Source organism: Trichechus manatus, unplaced genomic scaffold (assembly GCF_000243295.1).
Source record: "Trichechus manatus latirostris isolate Lorelei unplaced genomic scaffold, TriManLat1.0 scaffold00011, whole genome shotgun sequence".
NCBI lineage: Eukaryota > Metazoa > Chordata > Mammalia > Sirenia > Trichechidae > Trichechus > Trichechus manatus.
Genome location: NW_004443947.1, coordinates 2,255,065 through 2,282,207, shown reverse-complemented (window position 1 = coordinate 2,282,207; position 27,143 = coordinate 2,255,065). Strand labels below are relative to the sequence as shown.

The window sequence follows — 27,143 nt, the reverse complement described above, 5'->3', positions numbered from 1 at the left end:
GAGTTATTTGTTCTATATTTGCAACTTTTCTGGAGTTTGAAATGACAGTTGATCCTCATTATTCTTTGGTTCCGTTATCTGCGATTTTGCCTACTCACTAAAATTTATTTGTAACCCCCAAATCAATACCCCGTGGTGCTTATGGTCATTTGCGCACATATGCAAGAGTGGCGAAAAATTTGAGTCCCTTGATGTGCACGTTCCTGGCTGAGGTAGAACAAGGTGAGGCTCTGCCTTCTTGTTTCAGGTCTCAGACTGCGAACAAGTGTCCTTTCTGAGGTCTATTTAGTGTCACTTTTTTGCATTTTTGTTGGTGATTTTGCCATTTAGAATGGCCCCAAGTGTAGTGCTGAAGTGCCGTCTGTCTAGTGTTCCTAAGTGTCAGAAGGCTGTGCTGTGCCTCGCGGGGAAAACGTGTTAGAGAAGCTTCGTTCAGGCATGAGTTACAGTGCTGCTGGCTATGAGTTCAGTGCTACTGAATCAACAACAGGGTGCATCCAGAAAAGAAGAGGAAATTCACCAATCCGTACATTAGGCTGAACTGGGAAGTAACATCTATGGTGTGTGATGAAGCTGTGGAGAAGATGGACAGGGAGATAAATTTGTGGATTCATGAGATGACAACTAATTAAACAATGCCTAATGGGCAGCAGTGCTGTGAGGCTGGAAGTCAAAGAAATTTATGGTCACGAACATTAATCAGGGTCAGGAAAATGTTAAACCCTTCTCTGCTAGTATTTTATTATAAAGAAATATAGCATATAACTGTTTGTAAGAAATAGATATTAAATAAGATGTCTTTAGAAGAAATACACATAAAACAAGATATGTATTGAGCGGGTGATGAAAATGTTGTGACCAGAGGTTCACAGGAACCTAACCCTGTATTTCCCCTGGAGCAGTAACTCAGTATTCGCAGTGACTTTATAGAACATAACTCCTGTGAACAATGAGCATCAACTATGTATCAAAAGTTACCCAAAACACTGCCTGATTGTCCTCCTGAATTGTTATGCCAACTTGCACTCTGCCCAGACTCTCCCACTTGATTTTCTCAAGCACCCACGTTTTCCAGACTCACCTGGACTTTCTCACCTACAGGTACAGAAGGAAATGCAGGTGATCGTGGAGGACAGAAATGACAACGCTCCTGTCTTCCAGAACATCAGCTTCTCCACCAGCATCAAAGAGGTAACACATGTGTTAAACGTGTGTGTATTGGGCAGGGGGGCACACCAGAAAAACTTCTCAGAGTGAGAAAGACCAGAGACAGCCATTAGAAGGAGCAGCTGCAGGAACCAAATTCAGAAGGAGGTGACTGAAGAACAATTTTTTCAGCAATATTTGGTGATCAGTCAGAATGGATTGGAATTCTTTCAGTTGTGAAAGCAAAAAAAGAGAGAGAGAGAAAGAAAAGAATTGATATTCTCATGTATCAGAAAAATTTAGAGTACTCTGACTTCAGGCATAGCTGGGCCCAGGTGATCAAATGATGTCATCAAGAAAGGGTTTCTCTCCATCTCTCAGCTCTGCTTCTCTTGTTGCCTACATCCTGGGAGGGGATGGGGTGCCGGGTGGTTATCCCATGTGATGTTTAAAATGTCCACCAGATGCTCTGGTTTATATCCCATTAGCTTTGCAACTCTAATAGAAAGAGATTGTCTCTTGATCAATGGTCCCAGCCAAAGCTGCAGGGCTGACTTTCATTGGCCCATTTTGGGTCATGGGCCCATCCTTGCACCAATCTGGGGGTACAGAATGCTCTGAGTGGCTAGGTCCGCATCAAAGGCCTTCCCCTCTAGCAAGGAGGAGCAGTCCCACTTGACCTTCATGGCAGGGGGTGGGGAAAAATGTTCCCCAAAGGTTTCCAGGCAGCAAACACTATGTACTGCCCTTGAATTGTCATAGTGGTGTGGAGGACCTGCAAGGTGTGGTGCCCCACACTAGGCCAGAGATGAGGCTGGTGAGGTTCAGACAGTCATTCCATAGGTTCTGATGGAGCACCTACTATGTGCCAGGCACTGTCCTAGGTGCTGATGATACATGGAGAACAAGACAGACCTGGCCACTGCCTTCAGTAGCTTATGTTCTAGTGGAGAACAGACAATAATCAATGAAACACAGAATAAGCAGGATTATTTAAGATGGTGTTGAATTCTATGAAGAACATAAAATGAAGTAAAGTGAAAGAAAGTTACTGGAGTGTGGGCTGCTTTAGGTTGGGTGGTAAGGAAAGGCTTCTCTGAGTAGGTGATATCTGAGCAGAGACCTGAACGGCAAGAAGGGATTGGCCATGGAAAGCTCCAGGAAAAAAGTTCTGGGCAGGGGAACAGCAAGCGCAAAGGCCCTGAGATGGGAATGAGCTTGGAGCATTCTAGGCATTGCAAGGAGGCCAGTGTGGCTGGAGGGTAGAGGGCGCGGAAGAGATGAAGTCAGAGAGGTGGGCAGTGGCCTGGTGGCAGAGTGGCTGTGGAAGAAGTCTGGAGCATATTCTGGGAAAAATGGAAAGCCATTGTACGGTTTTAAGCACAAGAGTGATGCGATCTGATTCAAGATTTTAAAAGATCTCTTTGGCCAACGTGCGGAAGTAGTGACGCTGTGGGCAGGAGTTGCAGGGCTAGGCTTGCGGGGCAAAGCCTCCTGAAAAAAACCTTCCAGCTCTGCAGAGCGCTGTTTGAAACCAACTGCTGTTGGCAACAGAGAGCCCACGAGGGTGTTTGAGCAGGGGAGTGGCACAATCAGGCTGGGTTTGATTGGAATGATCTCTCATCTGGGTCATGAGGGGCTTACAAAGCAGAAGCCAGGCCAGGTGGGTGGTGAGGCTCTGTGGGGAGAGAAAGGTGGGGACCCTGCTCCCCCAGCAACTGCCTCCAGAGGCCCTACCCAGGCAGGGGAGCAAGGTGAACTATTGTGGACCATCTGTGCTTCAGACCCTGTAAGGTGCTAGCAACTACCCCTGTGCTACAGTTGAGGAAACTGAGTCTCAGGGATGAAGTGACGTACTGGGGAGTGGAGACAGATTTGGACTCACAGGTGACAAGTCCCTCCTTACAGACCCTGCCGGTCGGCTCCGTGGTGACCACTGTGCTGGCCAAAGACAAAGACACGGGATCTGGGGGCTTGGTAGTGTACTTCATAGATAAGGTGAGTGTGAAAACCTGTGTGAGAGACAGAAGGTGGAGGGAGTACCAGGGGGTGAGCACGTGTCCCGACCGCTCCTGGTGGCCACCAGGGGGCAGCATCTTCCCAGACAACCACGGGGCCCTTCAGAGTTGGTGTAAAGACAGCGGCTGTGTGGTGGCCCAGCCTTTGTCCCCAAGTTTTCCTCTGACCCCATCTGAGCCTCACTTTCCTAAGGAGGTTGCCCACTGTGCACTGGACTCTTCTTCCCGCTTTCTTCCCCAGACACTGTCTAGGCCCTTGACGAAGGCTAGTGTCATTCCACCAGGTGGCGGATGCACTTTAGGCTTCACAGGAGAGGAAATTGAGGCTCAGAGAGATTCAGGGTCTTGTCCAAGTTCACACAGACAATAAGGGGTGTATGAATCCAGTCCTCATGATGACATATTTGCTAGTTACGTCCCCCATTTACTGAGCACCAACCATGTGCCTGGTATGTATGTTATCTCAGGGAATACTCCCTCCTTTCAACCCATTGGGGTGATATCATGAGCCTCACTTCCCAGAGGCTTAGAGATGTTACATGACTTGGTTAAGGTCATACAGCCAGTCAATGGCAGACCTGGGATTTGAACCCAGGTCTCTCAGAGCCAGGGTCCTCAGGGGTGGGCTGTCCCTCGGGAGCCTGGCCTGAATGTGCTCTGCCCCAGGTCATACCTGACGCTGCGGACAACCAACACCTCTTCCGGATCCTGGCCAATGGCTCCATCGTGCTCAATGGCAGCCTCAGCTACAACAACAAGAGTGCCTTCTATCAGCTGGAGCTGAAGGCCTGTGTGAGTGGGGTGGCCACAGGCAGGGTCAGAGGGTCATAGGGACCCATGGCCCTGGGTCACAGAAGGCCCTGTCTCCCCTCAGGACTCAGGTGGCTTGTACCAAGGCAAAATCATCACCCAGTGCTCCTCCTCCGTCTTTTTGTCCATCTCAGTGATCGACCAGCCTGACCTGGACCCCCAGTTTGTCAGGGAGTCTTACGTGGCCTCTGTGACTGAGGATGCACCCAAAGTGTGTGGGGGGACCTGGAGGGGTCTAGGTTGAGATGGTGGAGGGCAGGGGAATGGGTCTGGGCCCTGACCATGCCTCCTTCCAGGGAACCTCTGTGCTGAAGGTGGAGGCCGTGGACAGCGACAAAGGCATCAATGACCTTGTGACCTACAGCATCTCCAGTGAGAACAGGGTGTCCCCAGGTTGAGGGTTGGGGCAAAAGACAGGGTGGGGGCTCTGTCAGAGCCACTAGAAGCAGCTGCTCTACCTTCCTCCTCATCAGACTCCACAAGGCCTGGCTGGTTTGACATTAAGGCAGACGGGGTCATCGTGGTTAACGGTTCCCTGGACCGTGAGCAGCTACTGGAGGAGGACGAGGAGGTACAAGTGCAGGTCACGGTGAGTGAAGGCTCCACGGCCCCTGCTGGACCCCTACTTCCTAACTTCTGACCTTTGATCTCAGCTCTCCCTAACCACTGGTTCTCTCTGCACTCTGCCCTCAGGCCACCGAGACGCAACTCAACATCTACGGGCAAGATGCCAAGGTGAGCATATGGGTCACTCTGAGGGTAACAGACGTCAATGACCACAAACCTGAGTTTTACAACTGCACCCTCCTGACCTGCACCTTCACATCTGAAGAAGCCCAAGTCAACTTCACTGGCTCCGTGGATGAGCATGCCTCAGCTCGCATCCCCATTGACAACCTCACCCTGGTGGCCTACGACCCAGACAAGGCAGGCATGGGCAGGTGTGGGTGGGGGATGATAGTGGGCAGTGGCTAGAGTAGGATGGAATGGGGATGGCTGGGGGCGGGGTGAGGGTGGTTGATAGTGAATATTAGAGCTTGATAGTGCAGAGAAGGGGGTGTGGGGTATATGAGAATACCTGAGGTGGATATAGGATGACAATGCTGCAGATTAGTGACTAGCGGTAGAAGATGAGTGTTGTTGGGTGACCATGGAAATGTTGGGTAATGTTGAGTTGGTGGGTAGTATTGTGTGCAGGGTAGTGCTAGGTGGTGTTGCATAGAAAGGCAGTGTGAAGTGGAGATTGGAATTGGATGGTGGGTAATGTTGAGCGGAATATAACTTTTACCAGCTGAGGGTGGTGATGGGTGGTTGGTGAGGTTGAGTAGTGTTGGGTGATCAGTGATTTGGGGTAATATTGAGCACTGGAGGCTGTTGAGTAATGTTGAGTACAGGGTGGCCTGAGTGAGTATTAAGTTGGAGGGCACCCTTCAATGGAGGTTGATATTGAGTGATGGGTAATTTGGGTAGTACTGAATGATAAATAACTACGGATGGTATTTGGTATTATTAGGTGATACTGAGTTAGTACAAAATGTTGAGTGGGAGATGATATTGGGTTGTGGTAGTTTGGAGGGTGGTGCTGAGTAGAGGGTGATGCTGAATTGGTTGTTGATGCTGAGTGGAAGCTGGTGTTGAGTTCGTGGTTGGTGTTGAGTGGAGGGTGGTGTTGAGCTGGTGGCTGGTGTTGAGTGGAGGGCAGAGTTGAGTTGGTGGCTGGTGTTGCGTGGAGGGTAGTGATGAGCTGGTAGCTGGTGCTGAGTGGAGGGTAGTATTGGGTGGTGGGTGGTGTTGAGTTGGTGTTTGGTGTTGAGAGGAGGGTGGTGTTGAGTTGCTGGATGGTGCTGAGTAGAGGGTAGAATTTGGTGGTGAAGGTTGGTGGGTGGTGTTGAGTTGGTGGTTGGATTTTGTTTCTTTTAATTGTGGTGAAAATATACACAACATTCTCCACTCAACAATTTTTAGGAGTTCCTGGCTGGTGCAAACAGTTAAGTGCTTAACTACTAGCCAAAAGATTGGCGGTTCGAACCCACCCAGAGGTGCCTTGGAAGACAGGCCTGGTGATCTGCTTCTGAAAGGTCACAGCCTTAAAAACTCTATGGAGCCATTCTGCTCTGCACACATGGGGTCACCATGAGTTGGAATTGACTCGGTGGCAGCTAAAAACAACAGCAACACATTTCAGTGACATTGATTACATTCTTCATGTCGTGCCACCCTTTTTGCTATCATTTTCCAAATCATTGCGCCACCATTAACATAAACTTAATGATCGCTAAGCAAAAACTTCCCCTTCTATGATCTCTCCTCCTCCTGGTAACCACTGAGAATCTTTGTTTTCTATATATTTGCTTATTTTATTTAAGTGAGATCATATGGTATTTACTCTTCTGCAGCTGACTTATTTCGCTCAGCATAATGTTTGCTGTGGCATGAATCAAGACTTCATTTCTCTTTATGGCTGAGTAATATTCCATTGCGTGTATATACATTTTGTTTATCCATTCATCTGTTGATGGACATTTTGGTTGTTTCCACCTCTTGGCTATTGTGAACATTGCTGCCGTGAATACTGGTGTACAAGTTTTTGGTTGTGTTCCTGCTTTCATTTCTTCAGGGTATGTACCTAGGGTTGGGATTGGTGAATCGTGTGACAATTCTGAGTTCATCTTTTTAAAGAACTGCCAAACTGTTTTCCGCAGTGACCATACCATTTTATAATCTCACCAGCAGTGGATGAGGGTCCCAGTTTCTCCACCTGACCAACACCTGTTGTCCGTTTTGTTTTTATTTTTTAGTCATTGCCATTCTAATGGAGGTGAGATGGTATCTCACTGTGGTTTTTATTTACATCTCCCTAATGGCTAATGGGAGCCCTGGTGGCGAAGTGGTTAAGAGCTTGGCTGCTAACCAAAAGGTTGGCAGTTTGAATCCACCAGTCACTCCTTGGCAACCCTATGGGGTAGTTCTACTCTGTCTTCTAGGATTGCTATGAGTTGGAATCGACTTGATGGTAACGGGGTTTTTGAATGGCTAATGGAAGCCCTGGTGGTGCAGTTGTTAAAAGCTTGGCTGCTAATCGAAACGTCAGTGGTTCAAACCCAGCAGGTGCGCCACAGGAGAAAGATGTGGCAGTCAGCTTCTGTAAAGATTACAGCCTTGGAAACCCTATGGGGCAGATCTACTCTGTCCTGTAGGGTCACTATGAGTTGGAATCAACTCGACAGCAACTGGTTTTGGGGTTTAATGGCTAAAGATGTTGAGCGTCTTTCCATGTGCTTATTGGCCGTTTGAATATCCTCTTTGGTGAAATGTCTGTTCAAGTTCTTTGCCCATTTTTTTGATTGGGTTGTTTGTCTTTTTGTTGTTAAGTTGTTGAAGTTTTTAATGTATTTTTCATATTAGATCCTTATTGGATGTATGATTCCCAAAAATTTTCTCCCAATCTGTAGGTTGTCTTTTACTTTGTTGATAAAATTCTTTGACGAGCAAAAGTGTTTAATTTCTATGAGGTCCTGTTTATCTATTTTGTCTTTTGCTGCTTGTGCTTTTGTTGTCATATCTGATAATCTATCATCAAAAACTAGGTCCCACAGCTACACCTGTATATTTTCTTCTAAGAATTTTATGGTTTTAGTTTTCACATTTAGGTCCTTGGTGGTGCTTGGTTTTCAGTGGAGGGTGGTGTTGAATTGGTGTTGGTGTTGATTGGAGGGTGGTGTTGAGTCGGTGTTGGTGTTGAGTGGAGGGTGGTGTTGAATTGGTGTTGGTGTTGAGTGGAGGGTGGTGTTGAATTGGTGGTTGGTGTTGAGTGGAGGGTGGTGTTGTATAGTGGGTAATATTAGGTGTTGGGTGGTGTCTGGTGTTGGTACTGGGTGGTGGTGGACAGTGAGTGATGGCTGATAAGGAGGGTTGATAGTGAAACTTTATGGGAGTGAGTGGTACATGTCTAGGCTCTGTCTTTCCAGTCCAGATCTGTGGCTCACAGTGCCTGAAGAACTCCTCCTCTGATGAGCCACATTTTATGGAACTGGTGACCAGGCCAGTCTCCTGGCACCTCCTTCCTGCACACTCCATCTTTTGAGAGCCCGCTTCTCATGAGCAGGGCTTCCTGAGGAAGGAACCTGGGGACAAATGTGCAACAAAGATGCAGGTGGATGCATTGTAAGGGGATGGATCTCTACATAAACGGCCTGCCTTCACAGGGCAGCAATGGCACCTTCTTACTCTCCCTGGGGGGTCCTGACGCTGCGGCCTTCAGTGTCTCCCCTGAGCGGGCCGTAGGCTCAGCTGAAGTGCAGCTGCTGGTGAGGGTGTCATCAGTCGTGGACTACGAGAGGCAGACTGTGATGCTTGTGCAGGTGAGGGCCCGGTCAGGGGCTCAGGTCCCGGGATGGGGGGACCAGGAGTGTTCTGTTCTCAGTGTGCTGCCTCTTCCCTGCCCTCAGGTGGTGGCCACTGACTCTGTCAGCCAGAACTCCTCCATCGCCACAGTGACCATCCATGTCAGAGACATCAATGACCACCAACCCACATTCCCAGAGAGCCTCTACGTCCTCACTGTGCCAGAGCACAGTGCCAATGGCTATGTGGTCACTAATAGCATCCATGTGAGTGATGTGGGACATAGTTGGGCCAGGAAGGGGACTGTGGCCCTGCCTGAGTCTCTGTGTCATCCGAAGTCTCAGTAAACACCCATTGGTGCACGAGTGTGTGCGTGAGGTGTGTATGTGTGCGTGTGTGTGTCTACGTGTGAATCTGTGTGTGTCTCAGGGAGGTTCTTTCTTTGTGTCAGGAAGTACAACAGCTCCATCCCCAATCATTGGGGGGTTGGCAGCAAATGCCATTGCCTTCAAACAGTGCTCCCATATCTCTGCCTCACAGGCCACTGACCCTGACACAGGTGAGGGCGGCCACATCACCTACAGCCTGCTCCCAGGGAATGGGTAAGGCCTCAGTGTTGGGGGGCCGTGGGCAGGCAAGTGGGTGGACAGGGCCCAGGCCCACCTTTCTGCCTCACAGCAGGGCTAGGGCTGCAGATAAGATACAGGATGCTCAGTTCCATGTCAGTTTCAGATAAACCCTGAATCATGTTTTAGTATAAGTTTGTTGCAAATATTGCATGGGATGTGCTGAAATGTTTTTTTGTGATTTATTTGAACTTCAAATGAAACTGGACACCCTCTATTTTTATTTGTGAAACCCGGTAACCCTGCACAGGGAGGAACTCTTCGAGGTGAACCCAGACAATGGGACAGTGACAGTGAGAAACAGCGAGAAGCTGGACCGCGAGGTGCAGGCTGTGTACTACCTCACATTGCAGGCCACGGATGGTGGGAACCTGTCAGGCACCACCATGTTACAGATCAGCCTGCTGGACATCAATGACAAAGCACCCGTGGTCAGTGGCTCCTACAACATCTTTGTCCAGGAGGAGCAGAACATCTCCGTGACCATCCAGGTGCGAGCTGGTGCAGGGAGGGTGGCCAGGAAACAGCCAGCTCTGTAGTCATGCTGGCCTTGGTACAAGCTGGGCTCTGCTATGTGGCTCTGAAAAAGTCACTCAGTCTCTCTGGGTCTCTGTTTCCTTTTAGGAAAATGAAGACCATCATAGTACTTATTCACAGGGCATTGGGGAATAATCAAATAATAGATGTAAACTACTCAGCACAAGGCCTGGCACAGAGCACGCCCTCAAAATCATCTTGCTTTTCTTTATTCATGACCCTGCCTCATTCCAGAAAAGATTTGAGGTGGCTTAGATTGAAATTTTTTTAAAAAAGGTTAAAATATGGGAAGAAATAAGGAAAAACAGAAAATAAGGATGGCATTGTGAAAGGGCATAAAGGTTGAGTCGGAAACCAGGGTCACACAATGGTTACAGGTGAGCTGCAAATTCAGCTCTTAGCTTCCTAATGGCCAAAGCAAAAAAGGAAATGAGATCAGTGGTCAGGTTCACAGGGTCTATGAGATAAAAAGCCACCTAGTGGCTCCAGAGAAGCACTGGAAGGAAACGTCTTTCCTGGATCATGAGAACAAGGGAAGCATCTCCCCTGGGTCATCTGAAAGGACGACTTGTGAGAAACAGAAAATCAGACCATCAGAATAACAGTCACATGGCCACAGAGCCCTCTCATTCTTCTAGGTCTGTGCAGTTGACAGAGCACATTTCTGTCCCTGACCTCATTCAGGTCTCTTGACTGGATTGTGATGCAGATGCTTTAATTGTCCCCATTCACAGAGGGAGAGCACTGAGTCTCAGAGAAGTTAAGTGACTTCTCTGCATTTACACAGCCAATAAATGGCAGTGCTAGAGCTGGAGCCCAGGCCTCTCTGGCCCTGAAACCTAGAACTTTCTCCTTGCTCCCTGATACTTCCCACCCTGGCCTGTGAGCTCCATGTGGCAGGGAGCATTTCAGATCTGCCCCTGGGACCTCCATGCCCAGCATGGCACAGTGTGAGCCCCAAGAAGTGCTTGACAAACTAACTGGCCTGAGGCAGAGTGCCGAGGGCTGAACAGATAGGGTCAGGCTTTTGGAAACACCAGCCTTGGGCTTCCACAAAGGAGGCATTTAATGAACAAGATCCCAATAGAACTAAAGAGAAAGAGCTGCAGGTGGCAGGTGGTGGGGGAAGGGGTGTGCAGAGGGCAGAAAGGAAGAGCAAAGAATGTGTTCCAAGTTAGAATATCCCAGCTCTGCCTTCATAGCCACATTTGCTGAACAGCTACTGTGCCCCAGGCCCTTTGCTGGGCCCGGGTCCTCAGAGATGAATCCACCACAGTTCTTGTCACTAAGTGGCTTGCAGTTGGGAGAAAAGCACCAGGACAGTCACTCACATTGTCACCTGTGCTTGTCAAAGGTAGCACAGGGGCTGTGGAGGCCCAGTGGAGTCAGGCAGAGAAGGTGTGGAAAGGACATTCCATGTGCGAGAACAGCACGTGCAAAGGCCCAGTGGCAGGGAAGAACCTGTTGTGTTCTCAGTGCTGGATTACCCCTAAGTCAAACCAAGCACATGTTCAGGGTCCTCACAGGGCAGGAAGACACAGACACACATTGGGTGAAGCAGCAGCTTTTTTAAAAATATAGCACCAAAGTAGTCATCATGGGAAAATCAGAATTTTATTGGACTTCACACTTATTTTATGGCATTTAAAATTTTTTTTGAAAATCTATAATATCCTGCCCCAACTCCTCCCTCCTCACTAGAATGTCAGCTCCACAGGAAGCTGTTTTGATCACAGCTCTATTTCCAGTGCCTAGAACAGAGCCTGGCACACGGTGGGTACACAGTAAACATTTGTGGAATGAATTGAATGACTTTTCAGTGCTTCAGGCCGCAAAAGCTCTTGCAAACTCCTGATCTGAGCCACTTTGATGGTAAGCTGAGGCTGGGAGAGTGGCCAGCATCCCACTGGCTCCAGGTCCAAGTCGGTGAGCCAGTGCAGGGGAGGGGCTGGGACCCTGAAGGCTGCCTGATGCTGATGCCCGCCCCGCCCCCCTCTACAGGCCAGCGACGAGGACCAGCCTGACACCAACAACAGCCGCCTGTACTTCAGCCTGCTGCCCAGCCCCTACAGCGAAAACTTCTCGGTGAACCCTGACACAGGGCTCCTCAGAAGCCTGGGACCCCTGGACCGAGAGGCCATCAACTCCACTCTGGGGGGCCGCATTGTGCTGACTGTGCGTGTGTCTGACGGTGGTGTACCTGTCCACAGCACAGAGGTCAATGTCACCATCAATGTAGAGGTAAGGCTGGGCCCAGCCAGTGCGGGACACTGGGATGGTCTGATGGCCTGCTGGCCCTATATGAGGGATTCCCGTGCACGTGGCCAGTCCCCCTTGGACCCAGGCCACATTTCTGCCCTTTGTGTTGTGGCATGTAAGAGGGCCCTGGGGATAATAACAGTAAAAAGATGAAATGATTTAAGTAATAGGAAGTGCCTAGAACTGTGCCTGGCACATAAGAGACACTTAGTCAGCATTAGCTCTTGGGATTATTCACAAGGTTCTACCCGGAACCCTCCTGTCTCCCACCACCATTCAAGGGCAAAGAGAAGGGGAGAAAAATCAGTTTCTATATGGTCTACTACATGCCTGGTCCTGCAAGGCTGGGACGGTTTTTACCATTTTATTGATCAGGAAACTGAGGCAGAGAGAGGTTCAGTAGCTTGCCTAAGGTCATGGAGCGGGGTTTGAATCCAGGTTTGTCTGGCTTTAGGGTTGCCACCGGCTCACAAGGCACCTTCCTCTGGAAGAGTGTTTAACAACTATGCACCTCTCCAATGTCCATGATGTGAATGGCATCTCCCAGGGTTGTGCAGTGCCCAGCCTGTGCCACTGCACAGAGCAGCCCTGTGTCCTACTGGGTTGGGATATGCCACTTTCCTACAAGGATCAAAGAAACAGACCTCAGAGAAAACAGAGAAAGACAAAATTAGGAGTGCCTTTGCCCTTGAGGGTCAGGATCAAGGGCGGATTATCTAATAAGCAAGGTAAGCACAGTGCTTATCTCGCTTACCAGATCATCTGTAGTGAACAATTCCACATTTTTTCACCACATCAAAGACTCTGCTTCTAGGTATAGCTGGCATCTGTCTCTCTCCCAAACCCACAGCACCTTCCTACAGAATCAAAGCCTCTTTTCAAATTTACCATCCCTGACAGGGGTGGATGACCCAGTAAGCAAGGTAAGCACAGGCTTTCTTGTGCTTATTTACTAATCTGTAGTGAACACTTTCACATCTTTGATGTGGTGAAACCCATGTGAAATTGTTTACTACAGATGATCTGGTAAGCAAGGTAAGTACTGTGCTTACTTGCCTGGGCAGGGTACAAATAAGAGAGAAAGCCAAGTTGAATTTAATGACTGAGCCGGGTCCTTTCACATCCAGGAGCCAGTCCTCACAACAGCCCTGTGAGTGAGGTCTGCTATCCCCGTTTTGCAGATGAGGATACTAAGGCCCAGAGAAGTCAAAGTCACACATGAGGCAGAGGTGGGGCCAGCTTGGACTGAGAGCTGTGCTCTTAACCATGCCTGTGAATTAGGATGACCTTGAGGATGCAGCTGGTCATGTGTGTTGAGCCAGGAATTCCATTTCGAGGAAATCGCCATCAGAAAATACATCTAGTTAAGGCAGAGGAAGCTCTGTTTCCAAAGATGTTTATTCTAGTGTTATAATAGAAAAAGCTGAAAGCAGAAGTGTACATCTGGGACGTCACCTGCCTGAGAGCCTCCTGGGGCCTGTGAGCAGAACCAGGGAGGGGCTGGAGGACCCAAGGGCACCCACCTGAGCACATGTCAGTGTTAAGGGAGAAAGTGGGAGGCAGAGTCGTCTTCGTGCTGTGACAAGAGCTGTGAGTGCTCTGTTTGTGTGTGTGGGACCAGGGTGGAGAGGGAAGGCGAGAGCTGAAAACAGCTGGTATCTCAGGGCAAGTCTGGGTCCAAGCCCTCGTAGGTCTCCAGAACCCAGCTCTGCCCTGAGCACAGAGCCAGTGTCTCGGGTCAGCTGAGTGCAGGAGGGGCAGGAAGGAGATGGGGATGAGGGGAAGCTAGGGCCACAGGGCCTTTGTGGAAACATCATGGAGGTGGTGCCAACCTTAGAAATCTGAGAAATGGGGAGTCAAGCTGGATCAGATGGTGACACAGACGGGGACTCAGAATCATCCTTCCAGAACCACAGCCAGCTGCTGTCGATTTTGACTCATGCTGACCTCATGTGTTTCAGAGTAGAACTGTGCTCCATAGGGTTTTCAATGGCCGTTTTTTCAGAAGTAGATCACTAGGCCTTTCTTCCACGGCGCCTCTGGGTGGACGCAAACCGCCAACCTTTTCAGTTAGCCGAGCGTGTTAACTGTAATACCCAGGGAGTCCTCCTTCAGGAAAACCAAAACAACCAAACCTGTTGCTGTTGAGTCAATTCTGACTCATAGCGACCTTATAGGACAGGGTAGAACTGCCCATCGGGTTTCCAAGGAGCGGCTGGTGGATTCAAACTGCCGACCTCTTTCTTGGTTAGCAGCTGAGCTCTTAACCGCTGTGCCACCAGGGCTAAAACAGTTCCTAAAACAGGGTCTAATACAGGTCTGAGCTGAGGTCAGAGGAACAGGGAGGAGGTGGGGCTCCTTGGTATTGTATAACTAACTGCAGAAGTCCCTTGGCACACCTCTGAGCCAAGGTGGGTGACCTGGGGAAGTTCCATCCTCTCCTGAAAGCTGTTTCCTCATCTGTGAAATGGGTGCACAGCCTCACCGGGTAGTGTTGCCAGAGGAGACATGGGTAGAAAGTATGTGACTCAGAGCAGAGGAAATATTGGCTTCTCAGATCAGCTCTGTTTTTAACTGCTGTCCAGTCAACCCCTGACTCACGGCAGTCCCATGCACGATGGAACGAAACGCTGCCCGGTCCTGCGCCATCCCTATGATTGGTTGCAGATTAGACTGTTACGATCCATAGGGTTTGACTGATTTTCAGAAGCAGATTGCCGGGCCTCCCTTCCTAGTTCATCTTAGTCTGGAATCTCTGCTGAAACCTGTTCAGCATCATGGCAACACACAAACCTCCACTGACAGATGGGTGGGGGCTGCGCTTGAGGAGCATTGGCCAGGAATCGCACCTGGGTCTTTCACATGGAAGTCGAGAATTCTACCACTGAACCACCAATGTCCCTCTCAGACTGGCTCTGGGGAAGGGGAACCCTAAGGGCTGCTGGGGTCCCTTGGGCTCAGGACTGCCTCTGCCTGCAGGACATCAATGATAACCTGCCCGTCTTCAACCAGTCCAGTTACAACTTCTCGGTGTTGGAGAGGGATCCGGGTAAGTCCTCCCTGGGCTCGATGTAGTAGCTGACCCTTCACAGGGAGAGTCTGTAGTACCCAAGGGAGGAGGTGGCAGAAGAGGTTCCTGATGGCCAGGCTAAGGGTCTCTTCATGCTCTGCCCTCACCCACAGGAGCGCTGGTGGGTGTGGTGGTGGCCTGGGATGCGGACCAGACGGAAGCCAACAACCGCATCAGCTTCAGCCTGTCAGGGAGTGGGTCTAACAACTTCCTGCTCCGAGGCTCACTGCTGGGGTCTGGGTGGGCCATGGGCCACCTCCAGCTGCCCGTGGACGTAAGCCTGGACTACGAGACACAGGTCTTCTTTGATCTGATAGTGAATGCCATGGACCCAGACCCCCAGGGTGAGGCCACAGCAACTGTCCACGTGAATGTGATAGATGTGAACGACAGACCACCCACCCTGGACCCGGCCTCACTCCGGGGCATCCGCGTGGCTGAGAATGGTTCACAGTATGGTCTGGTGGCTCAAGTGGTTGCTGAGGACGTGGACACCGATGCTCAGCTAGTGGTCCAGTTTATGAACGTCATCTGTACCAAGGCGGGAGTTGATGTGGGCAGCCTGTGCCATGGCTGGTTCTCCGTGGTGGCCAATGGCTCTGTGTTCATCAATCAGAGTGAGGCCATCGACTATGAGGCCTGCGACCTGGTCACTCTGGTCGTGCGGGCCTATGACGTCATGACAGATCCCCGCTTCCAGGCCTACAGTGACAATGGTGAGGTGGCCAGGCCTGCAGGGTTTGGCAGGCTGCAGTTCAGGGGCTGTGGGAAAGAGTCCTGGGCTGGAAGCCACAGGTCTGGGTTCTAATCAGCTTGGGTCCTTGCTGAGCTATATCACCGAGCAAGTCACACCACCTCCCCAAGCTTCAGTTTCCTCATCTGCCAAGTGAAGTTAGATAGTAGGTTGTCTGTGAAGACTAAATGAGAACATGCATGTAAACATGCATTTAGTGTAGTGCCTGGCACACAGTAAGCTCTTAATTGATGCTGCTGTTTTGTGAGGTGGTGTAAAGGAAAAAGCACACTTCAGAGTCACAGAGACCTGAATTCATATCCCACCTTTGACACCAAATAGTAATAAACCACCAGCTGCCATCAAGTTGATTCCAACTCATGGTGACCCCACGTGTGTCAGATTAGAACGGTGCTCCATTAGGTTTTTTTTTTCTTTCAAATATGTAAAAGGTTTTTATGTTCTCTGAGTTTTTTCTTTTCCATTCTTTTTTTTCAAGTTTCTGCATACATTTTGGTGACATCCATAGGGTTTTCAATGGCTGATATTCGGAAGTAGATCACCAGGCCTTTCTTTCAAGGTGCCTTTGGGTGGACTTGAGCCGCCAACTTTCGGTTAGCAGCTGAGTATGTTAACTATTCGCACCACCCAGGAGCTCCAAATAACAATAGTAGCCTTATTAACAGCTAGTATATTTCAAGTCCTTACTACAGCCAAGAACTATGCCAGGCACCTTGTGAGCTCTCCCACACGATCCATGAGGTCGGTGGTCCCTATCCAATTTTACAGTGAGGCATAGAGTAGGCGATTAAATAACCAACTTACACAGCTGGCAAGTGTCAATGTAATGTCATGGTCAGGTGGGACATACCTGGGCTGGGCCCAGTCCTGGCCCACCACTTTTGCTGTATACCCTTGGACAAGTTGCTTGCCTTCTTTGAGGTCTGGGGGAATGATACTCCCTCCCACACAGGCCAGAGGATGAGTGGGCATCCCAGGGTCAGGAGCAGCGGAGGTGACTGAGCACAGATGCATGGGAGGGAGGCTGCAGGGAGTATGGTTGAGTTCCAGGCTCCCTGGGGGCAGGCCTCTACACGGAGCCCAAAGCCAATCCACTTTGCCCCCCTAGGAACCCTCCCTATCACCATCGAGGATGTGAATGACAATGCACCTTATTTTATACCTGTCAACAAGACTTTTGGTAAGCAGCAGCCTCGAAATCTCCCCCTTCCCCCACACCCTGATTTGCCAGGACCACCCTTGGGCCGCCGCCATAGACCTCCTCTCAGGCCCCAGGTAGGACCTTAGAAATGGAAGAAGGCCTCCCACCCTACCTCACCCCAGGGTTCCAACAGGAGGGGAGGAGGGGAGACCTGAGTTTTCACCCTAGCTCTGCCTAAACTCATATCTGACCCTGGGCTGTGCCTCTCTGGGCCTCAGTTTCCCCATCTGTACAGTGGATGTTAGGTGATATGCCAACTACTGGCTCAGGAATAGCTGTACTGGGGTCTCTAGTGATAAGCCCTGAGCTGGGCTTGTGAACACTGCCCCTGCCCTCACTACCCCTTCCTGTCCACACCTGTAGTGATCATTCCAGAACTTATGGCACCCAACCAGCAGGTGGCTTCTGTCCAGGTAAGTGCTTGGCTCTACCCTTTGGCAGCTGGCAGTCACGGTAGCCTCAGGAGACACAGGGCTAAGGCTATGGGCCTTTCAGCTGCCCCAAAAATGTTTTAACACTAGAAAGGAAATTTATTGGCACCAACTTATGAAAAGAAAACCCCAGGATGGAAATTAATACCTACCTAATTGATGTGATCAAACTTCATTAATTGTTAAATTTAGTATTCATAAAAATTTCATGAGTATAAAAACCACTCGCAGGCTACATTTTTCTCACTACACCAAAGTTCTTGAGTGTTACAGAGAAATCATAGCCAATTATAAATTAAATGAATTCTTTGTAGCTAAATAATTTCCAGAGCAAAATTATAAAAATGTGTTTATGGTGTTGGATTTGGGTACGTTTATTAGCGGGTGGTAGCGGTACTGTGTAGGAGGTTAGGCCTGTCACATAGCCCAGACACTTCTTCCTGAGTTGCCACCCCTCTCTGGGACTCAGTTTCCCCTCCTGGACAAAACCCAAACCCACTGCCGTCCAGTCGATTCCAACTGATAGCAACCCTATAGGAGAGTAGAACTGCCCCATAGGGTTTCCAAGGCTGTAATCTTAAGCGAAGCAGACTGCCGCATCTTTCTCCCACAGCGTGGCTGGTGGGTTCAACCTGCCAACCTTCAAGTTAGCGCCAAGTGCTTAACCACTGCACCACCGGGGTTCCTCCTCCTCCTGGATAAGAAGCTGGCAAATCAGATGCATCAATGACACTAGTTCCCAACAGTTAGGGTTAGAAGGCGGGGTAGTCTCTGGCTGCCACCCCTATCCTGTGGAAAGAGCACAGGTATAGGGGGTGGAAGGCCTGGCCCTCCCTACTTAAAGCTGAGTGTTCCTCGTGCAGGGCTGGGTCCTTCTTGTAAAACGGGGATAGTAACTCCCTTTCTCTGGGTTTTCCAAGGAGTCCCTGGGTGGTGCAGTCCGTTAAGTGCTACGAACTGAAAGGTTGGCTGTTCCAACTCATCCAGGGGTGCCTCAGAAGAAAGGCCTGGCAACCTGTTTCTCAAAGGTCACACAGCCTCGAAAACCCTATGGAGTGCAGTTTTACTCTGCACCTCTGAACACATGGGGTTGCCATGAGTCGGAATCCACTCGACAGCAACTAATTTTTTTTGGCAGGGGGGTTTCCAAACCTTAAACAGTCAGTGTCTGCACTTGCCAGTCTTTGGCCGATTGCATTCCAATGGCGTGAGTTTGGTCTTGGTTGTGAACCTCCATGTATTTTTGGTTTAACAATTTTCTTTAAATTGACTGCTTTTTAAAACTTAACACCGACTTTGGCCTAATCCTGAGCAATTGTGTCGGTGAACTCACAGCTCTGTTAGTTGGTTCTATTTTTTTCTAAAAGGCACTAGAATGAATAAAAATATTGTGCCCCCTCCCCATCATTTCATGGTCCCCTAGGGGAATCTGTACTCACTTTGGAGCCCTGGTAGTGCAGTGGGTAAGGTGATCAACTGCTAACCAAAAGGTCAGTGGTTCAAAACCAGCAGCACTTCTGCGGGAGAAAGATGTGGCAGTCTGCTTCCGTAAAGGTTTACAGCCTTGGAAACCCTATGGGGCTGCTATGAGTTGGAATCGACTCAATGGTAGCGGGTTTGGTTGGCAAACACTGAAATGAGAGGACTCAGGGAAGGGGCCTGGCGCACAGTAGGTACTCAGGAAATCTGAGCGTCCCTGTGCTGTGTATGTGTGGGGGGGGGGGACAGGGCAGGATTTTCATGTGGGAGGGACTTTTGGGCTGTCATCTGTTGAGGGGGAAGGATCAGAGACTTGTGCAAACCTCAACTTGCAGAGCAAGCACACTGTAAAGCATTTGCTTACTTGGGGTGCCCTGGGGGTGGCTGAAGGAGTCTCTGGGTGGCATAAATGGTTAAGCACTTGGCTGCTAACCAAAAGGTTGGCGGTTTGAGTCCCCCCAGAGGTGCCTCAAAAGAAAGGCCTGGCAATCTACTTCTGAAAAATCAACCATTGGAAACCCTATGGAGTATAGTTCTACTCTGTCACACATGGGGTCACACATGAGAATCGACGGTGGCTGGTGCGGGTGGCTGATGGGAGATTATGGGGGCCAGCCTCCTAGGCCACCCCAGCCTCTGGTCCCCCTGGGGGCCGTGGGGTGCCTGGTCTGGCTGCCCAGAGCTATCCACTCCTGCTCCTAGGCCAGAGACGACGACTCAGGGAACAATGGGGCCATCCAGTTCTCCATCTTTCAAGTGGCCTTCGTTTCTAAGGATGGGACTATGTCTTTCCCCAACGTCTTCCGGATTTCCACCTCCTCGGAGGCCAACGTGTTCACTGGCAACATTGAGTAACTGCGGGCAGGCCCCTAGATTGAAGGGGGGACCACAGGGGCCCTCAGGGCAGTGAGCTCCTTATCCTAGGAGGCAGACAAGTGGATTCCAGAGGACTACAGCTTGGATTCCAAGACTGAGCTGTGTCCTCCCACCTCCCATAGGCTGGTGACCAACCTTGATGCCACTCTCCAAGGTACCTACCAAGTGACAGTCCAGGCCCAGGACAGACCTTCCATAGGTGCTGCCCAGGAAGCCAAAATCACCCTGAACGTGAGTGCCAAGTCCTGCCTTCAGCCCTGGTGCCCTCTGCCAGCCCCCTGGTCCTGTGTACCTCATCTCCCCCGACACCATTCTCCTGCAGCTCTTCACTGTGGACCAGAGTTACCGCGTGAGACTGCAGTTCTCCACCAGCAAGGCGGAGGTGGGCGCCAACCTGGAAGACATTAAGGCGTAGGTCTGGGGAGCCTGGCAGGGGGCTGTGGGGAAGAACAGGGCCTGGAAGCCTGGTCTTAGACAAGACCTGAGCAGACTGTCCCTCAATTCTGCCTCTGACCCACATTTGACCTGGTCCCTGTTTTAACCCTGTCCTTGTGCCTTCACCCCTTTTCCCCATGCCGTGAGAGCCTACGGCTGGTTGGGCAGAGAGAAGCCTAAGCAGGGCTGCCATGTACAGTTGTGAAGGCTGTACTCTGCACAAGGGCACTCTGCTTGCCAGGCTGTGAGTCCAGCTCAGAGGAAGGGGTATCCTTTCCTAATTTGCACAGAGGTGCTAGCTGCTGAGCCAGTGGGGCCAGGTTTGTCCAGAAAAGGTGCCCTTTTCTAATTCCCACAATTCATAATTTCACTGTCAGAGCCCTGCCCACTAGCCTGGGCTGAGGCTCCCACTCCAGGCCTCTGACACCCGCTCCCTTCACAGGACTCTCGCTCAAGCAACCAGGACTACTGTCTACACTGTGAGCATTCAGGACATAGACTCTACAACCCGGTGAGTGCCCATTGGCCCAGTGGTTGGGAGTAAGGATGAGAGGCAGGGGGCAGCTGGGTAGTTTTGGGCTGCTGACCCTTCATCATGTCCCATTCCAGGGCCCGGGGCCGCTCCTACCTCGATGCCTACTTCGTCTTCCCAAATGGGTCTGCCCTGACCCTTAATGAGCTGAGTGTGTGAGTGGGGTTACCCTCAGGGTGGCAGAAGGGAGCAGGCCATCTAGGGGTGCCAATGTCCCACAATCTGAGCGGCTTTTGTCTCCAGGAATATCCGGCAAGACCAGGACTCATTGACACAGTTGCTACGGCTGGGCCTGGTGGTGCTGGTGAGAGTGGCGGCAGGGCAGGGGTCACTTGAGAGTGGGGTGGGGTGCTGACTCCACAGCTGCCCTCACCCACCCTTCTTCTCCAGGGCTCCCAGGAGATCCAGGAGGAGTCACACCTGCCAATGGTGATCGCCCTCTCGGCGCTGGGCGTGGTTTTGCTGCTGGTCCTCCTGGTCGCAATCACTGTCATTGTGTGTGTCCGGAAGAGGTGCTGCTCCCATTGCCCCCTGTGTCTCCAACTCTCACCCCGTCCCCCAACCCAAGACATCCGGGGGTAGAAAGAGCTTGAGTTTAGGTGTCAGGTATATCCGTATTCAATTCCCTGTGGCTCACTGTGAGATCATGGGCAGGTCACCTCCCTACCTGAGCCTCAGATTCCTCATCTGCAAAATGGGCATGACACTAGAGTCCTCAAAGCACTTAATGAAGTAATGTACATCTCACACCCAGCAAGATGTCTGGCACATACTATGCATTTAATAAATGCTTCTTCTTCTTTTCTTTCTGATATATAAGGAGTCAGAGCCACACATGGGCTGGGGTCCACACCTTTTCATTAGCCAGCTGTGTGGCCTTCAGCAAATCACTTCCCTTCTCTAACTCTTCCTTGTAGCCCCAGTAAAATGGAGCTAACATTCTCACCTGCCAGGGTCATTGTGAAGCGACAATCTCAGAGCTTGCACTGGGTGTACATGGGTGTGCAGGGCAAGTAATGACCTTCCCGGTTCCCACAGCTACCGCCGGAAGCTTTGGGCTATGAAGGCTGCCAAGGAGGCCAGGAAGACAGCAGCAGGGGAGATGTCCTCAGCCCCTGCCATCCCCGGGACTAACATGTACAACACTGAGCGGTGAGCAGGGATCAAGGGTGGGTAAGAAGCCTCATGGGATGGCTCAGGGCCACAGCTGCTTGACTGAGAGGCCAACTCCACATCTTCCTTCCAGGGCCAACCCTGTGCTGAACCTCCCGACTGAGGACCTGGGCTTCGGGTCCCTCGCTTCCTTTAATGACTTAGACCACATCAGGTGAGCCGTGACCCTATGCAGGTAGACTGGTTGGTGATGGTGATGGTGATGATGGTGTGGTGATGGTGGTGGTGGTGATGGTAGTGATGGTGGTGGTGGTGGTGATGATGATGGTGTGGTGATGGTGATCGTGATGGTGGTAGTGATGGTAGTGGTAGTAGTAGTGGTGATGGTGGTGGTGGTGGTGGTGGAGTGATGGTGGTGATGATGGTAGTGATGTGGTGATGGTGCTTGTTTTCGGCCACAGACAGGGAGGGCTGGGCCTGCCAACTACCTGAGCTCCATCTTTCCCCATAGCCTCAACTCCTTGGATGAAAACACTGTGCACCTGGATCGGAACAGGCAGGAAACCAACGCAGGACAGACAGTGAGTTGATGCCCGGGGCTTCTGACTCCGGGTCCTTCCCTGAATGGGTAGGGTTCAGGACAGAGCTCAAGCAACCTGCTGCAGACATGGGGAGCAGTGGCAGCCTTGCTCCTCTGCACCCAGCCTCAGGAAGGCCCATGGCTTTAGAATGGGGTCCAACCCCTGCTCCTCCATTCATTCTCCATGTGACCCTGGGTGGATGACTTCTCTCTGGTTCTGTTTCTCATCTGTAAAATGGGGGTCAGAACGTCAACTATACAGGCCTGTTGTGAAGATTAAGTAAGAGCACACATATACATTACCTAGCCAAAGCAAGTTCTCACAAATCTGGTTCCATCCCTCTATAACCTTTGTATAAAAACTGGTGAGGGTGGGGGAGAGACAGGGAGATGAATAAACACAGTCCGGCAGTGGGGATGAAGGCAGGCTCAAACAGACGACAGTGCAGCCGTCTGTTAAATGTGTTAGTGGTTAGATTAGATCAATAGTACTGGGCTGTCGATTGACTCACCCAGGGAGCTCTTTAAAAATACCCCCAGGTCACACCCCAGAGATCCTGATTCTGTTGGCCTGGGGTGGGGCCTGGGCACAAATATGTTGTAAAAGCTTCCCAGGGGATTCTGGAGTGCAGCTAGTATTGAGAACCACTTAAGTAGATCAGGTTCTCACATGTGAGGGGCATCAGAGTCACAGAGGGCTTGCTACACACAGACTGCTGGGCCCCGCCCCAGAGTCTCTGATTCAGCAGGTCTAGGGTGGGGCCTGGGAATTCCTGGGTGGTGCTAATGGTTAACAGTGCTAGGCTATTAACCAAAAGGTTGGAGGTTCGAGTCCACCCAGAAGTGCCTCAGAAGAAAGGCCTAGAGATCTACTTCCAAAAAAAAAAAAATCAGCAATTGAAAACCCTATGGAGCACAGTTCTACTCTGGCACACATGGGGGTGCCATGAGACAGAGCTGACTAGACAGAACTGGTGTTTTGAGGGTGGGGCTTCAGGGGAGGCCGATGCTGCTAATCCAGGGCAGGGCATCTTCTCCTACCACTGCCTCCTCGTCCTGCCTCAGAGGACTGTACCTGGGGCCCCACGACAGGTAAAAGCCACCACTAGGCCAAGGGCAAGGAGCCGGGTTGGCACAACAGTTAAACACTCGGCTGCTACCGAAAGGCTGGTGGTTTGAACTCACCCAGCAGCTCTACGGGAGAAGACTTGATGACCTGCTTCCGTAAAGATTACAGCCTAGAAAACTCTATGGGGCAGTTCTACTCTGTCACATGGGGTCGCTATGAGGTGAAAATCAACTCAGTGGCAACTAACCACAACAACAGACTAACGACAGAGATGCTTCCCCTTTGCACTTCCAAGTGGGGGGGGGGGCCTCCACCTGCAGGGGCAAGGTACCAGGAGAGGGAGAAACTGCCTCCCTCCTCCCCATTATGAGCCTACAGTTCTGTAGGGAATGTCACCCACCCATCCACCCCACACCCACCATCCACTTGGTTCTGCCCACACTTGGTCCTGCCCTCTACCAGGCCCTGCCCTCCGGGACTCCCAGCCTTCCCCTCGTGCTTCAGTATTTCCCTGAGGACCCCTTACTTGGAAAGATTTGGTCAGCAAGTCACCCTTGGGCTTTACAGTATGTGACTGCCGACAGGGACCCCAGTGAGAGAATGTGGGACACTGACCTCTCTTTGAAGATGGTTTGAGGCAAAAACTCCAGCGACCATATATGGGGGGAACTGAGGCAGAAGGGAGGCACTTGCCTGCCAGAGCCGGTGGTTTGAAGAGAGCAGGCCAGTGGCCCAGACAGGGGCTAGCCCCCAGGGGAGACTGGCAGGAGTGGAGTCAGGGGGTGAGGGGGCTGGACCTGTGGGCTAGGAAGCAGCGGGAAACACTGAGGGAGGAGTCTGGAGGGGGTGGGGCCAGGTCACAGGGAGCTTTCAAAACTAGAAAAGAGCTAAGAATTTGTCCTGGGGGAAGGGAAGCGGGGATGGGGTTATATTTCTGAGAAGCTGCCAAGGCTCCACTTCCTTCCTGCCTTCTCAGGAGCCTCCCCGTCCCCTCCCTTCCCGTCCCTGGGTGGAGAACTCAGGTGGCACCTTTTTCAGGGAATCCCGTGGTGCTGCTGACTCATCCCAAACCAAAAACCAGGCCTATGGTGACCCCATACGCGTCAGAGCAGGGCTTTCAATGTCTGATTTTTCAAAAGTAGATCATCAAGGCGCCTCTGGTGGATTAGAACCGCCAACCTTTCAGTTAGCAGTGAACACTTAACCGTTTGTACCCCAAACCCAAAACCACACACCCGTTTCCATAGAGTCAATTCCGACTCGTAGTGACCCTATAGAACAGAGTAGAACTGCCCCATAGGGTTTCCAAGGAGCAACTGGTGGATTCGAACTGCCGACCTTGTGGTTAGCAGCCAAGCTCTTAAACACTACGCCACCAAAAAAACAAAATACCAAACATGTTGCCGTTGAGTCGATTCCAACTCATAGTGACCCTATGCCACCAGGGCTCCATAAATGTTGGTGTGGAATGTGAGTGATCTGAGAGTTTCATCCAATCTACCCTTTCCAAGTCACCAATAGAGAAACTATTGCCCAAGGTCAGACAACTTGCAATGCAGGGGCAGATCCGAATCCAGGTCTCCTGCCTTCCAGGCCAGGTCTCATTATCCTGGGCCACTCTGCATAACAGCTCCCAGCTCAGGGTCTGTGGCAAGGGCTCTGGGGAGCACAGGCAGAATGTTCCATCCCTCTGGGGTCCCTCAGATATTCCACTGTTTACCAGGGACCAGAACAGCCTGTCTGGAAAAAGCCCTTGGAGTGTCCCAGGGAGGGTGGTGGTGGCAGGGACTCAGGCCCTGTGGGTGTCTCTGCAGCGGACTAGCTGAGGTGGGGAGTGGGTGTTGGTCCAGGGGTAGGCGGACATGTGAGGAGACAAGAAGCTTGATGTGTGTGAGTGTTGGGCACATCACACGAGGAGGGGGAGGAGGGCAAGTGCCATGATGATAAACTGCAGGTGGGACCCTGGGCATGCTGTGTCCAAGGGCTGCAGGAAAGAGACGCTGAACTCAACCAGGGACAGCATCACACAGGGCAAGGGCTTTAGAGCCAGCAAGACCAGCGGTCCAAACTCCGCTCTGCCCCTTCCTGGCCATGAAAGCCCTCTGGGCCTCAGTTTGCACAGCCATAAAACGGAGGACATTCTCCCTCCCTTTAGGGGTATTCTGGGTAATGGATGGAGCACGCCTAGCACAATGCCTTCCACAAGGTACAGGTGTCAGGAACCATGTCTGGATGGCTCCCTGGCACAGGGCCTGGTGTAACTCAGGATTGAGCAGATTGCCAAAGTGCTGCTGTGTCCATGGTTGGGGCAAAGGCCAGGTAGGCCCTCCCAGGCCCACCTGCACCACCACAGGACACAGCCAGGAAACCGAATTCCAGGAGGAGCAGGGAGTCCCCAGCCATGTGGCCATCTGGGTGTGGGCTTGGAGGTCTGCCCCCTCCCCCAGGGCCTGGAAGATCACCCCATCTTGCCCCTGCCCTTCACACCTGCCCTCTCTGTCCCCCTAGGAGCCGCTGCCCAGTTGGGTGGAGCCAGATGCAGAACCCCTGAGCCTGGTGCTGTCAGAAACACAGGAGAGCACCAGTGGCCTGCAGGAGTCACTGTCCTTCACCGATAATGCCCCGGACACCACAGACCTGTGATGCAGGCCCTGCCACAGAGCCCCACCTTGCTCTCTGCTCTTCTTGATTACCCCCAAGTTGTACCTATCCCTCTCTGGGTGCAAAAATATATCTTGTTGCCCTGCCCCCTGCTGCTTTTAGCCAATCACAACAGACAAGGGTTGGGGAAAGATTTTATTACCAATGTATACTGTGACAGTTTGCAGCCAAAAACCACGGCTGGAGGGGCGGGGACAGGGGCACTGAGTGGTCACAAGGGACTTGTGGGGGCTCACAGCACAGGGGGAACACAGGGCTGCAGAGGGTGGCCTTTAAAGGACAGCTGTGTTATAGAATGAGCTCTCCATACCATCCTCAAGACCAGCGGTCACCAGGCTGCCTGTGGCCTGAGACCTTCCATGAGCCTCTAACTGTGACCTCCCAGACTGAGACCCTCTTACCTTTCTTCTCCCTCTCAGCTGAGCCCCCAGGGGCGCATCCTTTGCTACCTTCGGCTTATCTAGGAATTGTGAACCAGTGACCAGATGCAAGGGAGAGATAAGAGGTGGGGGACTGGGCCGTGGGAGCAGATGGATTGTGGAAGGTCTACCAACAGCATGCAGGAGATGCCCACGCCCTGGGGGCCAGCCCACCACATGGGCACACTCACTCTTACAGAGCCTCACACGCCCAGGGCCACACATTCGGAGCCTTGCACATTCAAAGTCCTCCACACCAATCCTTGCACACTTGGAGCTTTACCCACTCAGAATTTGTACACACAGTCTCTCCCACTCTGGGGACCTGGCCCCGCTGGAGGACTCAACACACCAGTCTGTACATCTCAGGAGCCTGCCTGGCTCTGAGGGATTGGGGTGGGGTGCTGAGCAGGTCCCCCAGTCGCCCAGTGTGACCGGGATGGAGTGGAGCTGAGGGCTATGAGGGGGCAATGGGGCATCAGGGCTGGGTTCGTGGGCTCATGGCCACGAGGAAGCTGGGTAGAGGGGGTTCAGGGTGTGGGTCTGGGAGGGAAGTGGATGGAACTGGTTGAGAAGGAATCTAGAGACTGCCTACCCCTCAGGGCCTGGGTCAACGGAGCCTGAGAAGGTTGGAAACCCGAGCGTCGGCGTACAAAAGGGGCGCGCGGATCACTCGGCCGTGGGTCCCGCCCGCGAGCAGCACCGCGGCCGCCGCACACTCTGCAGCAGCGCGCGGAAGAGACCCGGCGGGCGCTTGGCTGCGTCCTCTGGTGGGGCAGCACG

General features: G+C 51.6%; 2 protein-coding genes across 2 annotated transcripts in view; one reads left to right on the top strand and one right to left on the bottom strand.

The window, feature by feature from the left end:
- CDHR2 (cadherin related family member 2) overlaps positions 1-25,923 on the top strand; it is a 70,539-nt gene extending 44,616 nt beyond the window's left edge. The window contains exons 14-40 of the mRNA XM_004371304.1: positions 1,102-1,191; positions 3,055-3,144; positions 3,831-3,956; positions 4,039-4,185; positions 4,271-4,346; positions 4,448-4,563; positions 4,668-4,901; positions 8,180-8,335; positions 8,423-8,584; positions 8,859-8,920; positions 9,195-9,435; positions 11,483-11,722; positions 14,720-14,789; positions 14,924-15,526; positions 16,673-16,744; positions 17,129-17,178; positions 19,378-19,526; positions 19,674-19,782; positions 19,874-19,962; positions 20,429-20,497; positions 20,596-20,673; positions 20,762-20,822; positions 20,909-21,030; positions 21,557-21,670; positions 21,765-21,845; positions 22,143-22,212; positions 25,789-25,923. Coding sequence (XP_004371361.1) covers positions 1,102-1,191; positions 3,055-3,144; positions 3,831-3,956; positions 4,039-4,185; positions 4,271-4,346; positions 4,448-4,563; positions 4,668-4,901; positions 8,180-8,335; positions 8,423-8,584; positions 8,859-8,920; positions 9,195-9,435; positions 11,483-11,722; positions 14,720-14,789; positions 14,924-15,526; positions 16,673-16,744; positions 17,129-17,178; positions 19,378-19,526; positions 19,674-19,782; positions 19,874-19,962; positions 20,429-20,497; positions 20,596-20,673; positions 20,762-20,822; positions 20,909-21,030; positions 21,557-21,670; positions 21,765-21,845; positions 22,143-22,212; positions 25,789-25,923 — 3,612 coding nt within the window. The remainder of the gene's footprint in view (positions 1-1,101; positions 1,192-3,054; positions 3,145-3,830; positions 3,957-4,038; positions 4,186-4,270; positions 4,347-4,447; positions 4,564-4,667; positions 4,902-8,179; positions 8,336-8,422; positions 8,585-8,858; positions 8,921-9,194; positions 9,436-11,482; positions 11,723-14,719; positions 14,790-14,923; positions 15,527-16,672; positions 16,745-17,128; positions 17,179-19,377; positions 19,527-19,673; positions 19,783-19,873; positions 19,963-20,428; positions 20,498-20,595; positions 20,674-20,761; positions 20,823-20,908; positions 21,031-21,556; positions 21,671-21,764; positions 21,846-22,142; positions 22,213-25,788) is intronic.
- A 1,106-nt stretch (positions 25,924-27,029) lies between these two features.
- Positions 27,030-27,143, bottom strand: part of GPRIN1 (G protein regulated inducer of neurite outgrowth 1) — a 20,196-nt gene continuing 20,082 nt past the window's right edge. The window contains 1 exon segment of the mRNA XM_004391441.1: positions 27,030-27,127. Within this exon segment, the coding sequence (XP_004391498.1) occupies positions 27,030-27,127 (98 nt within the window).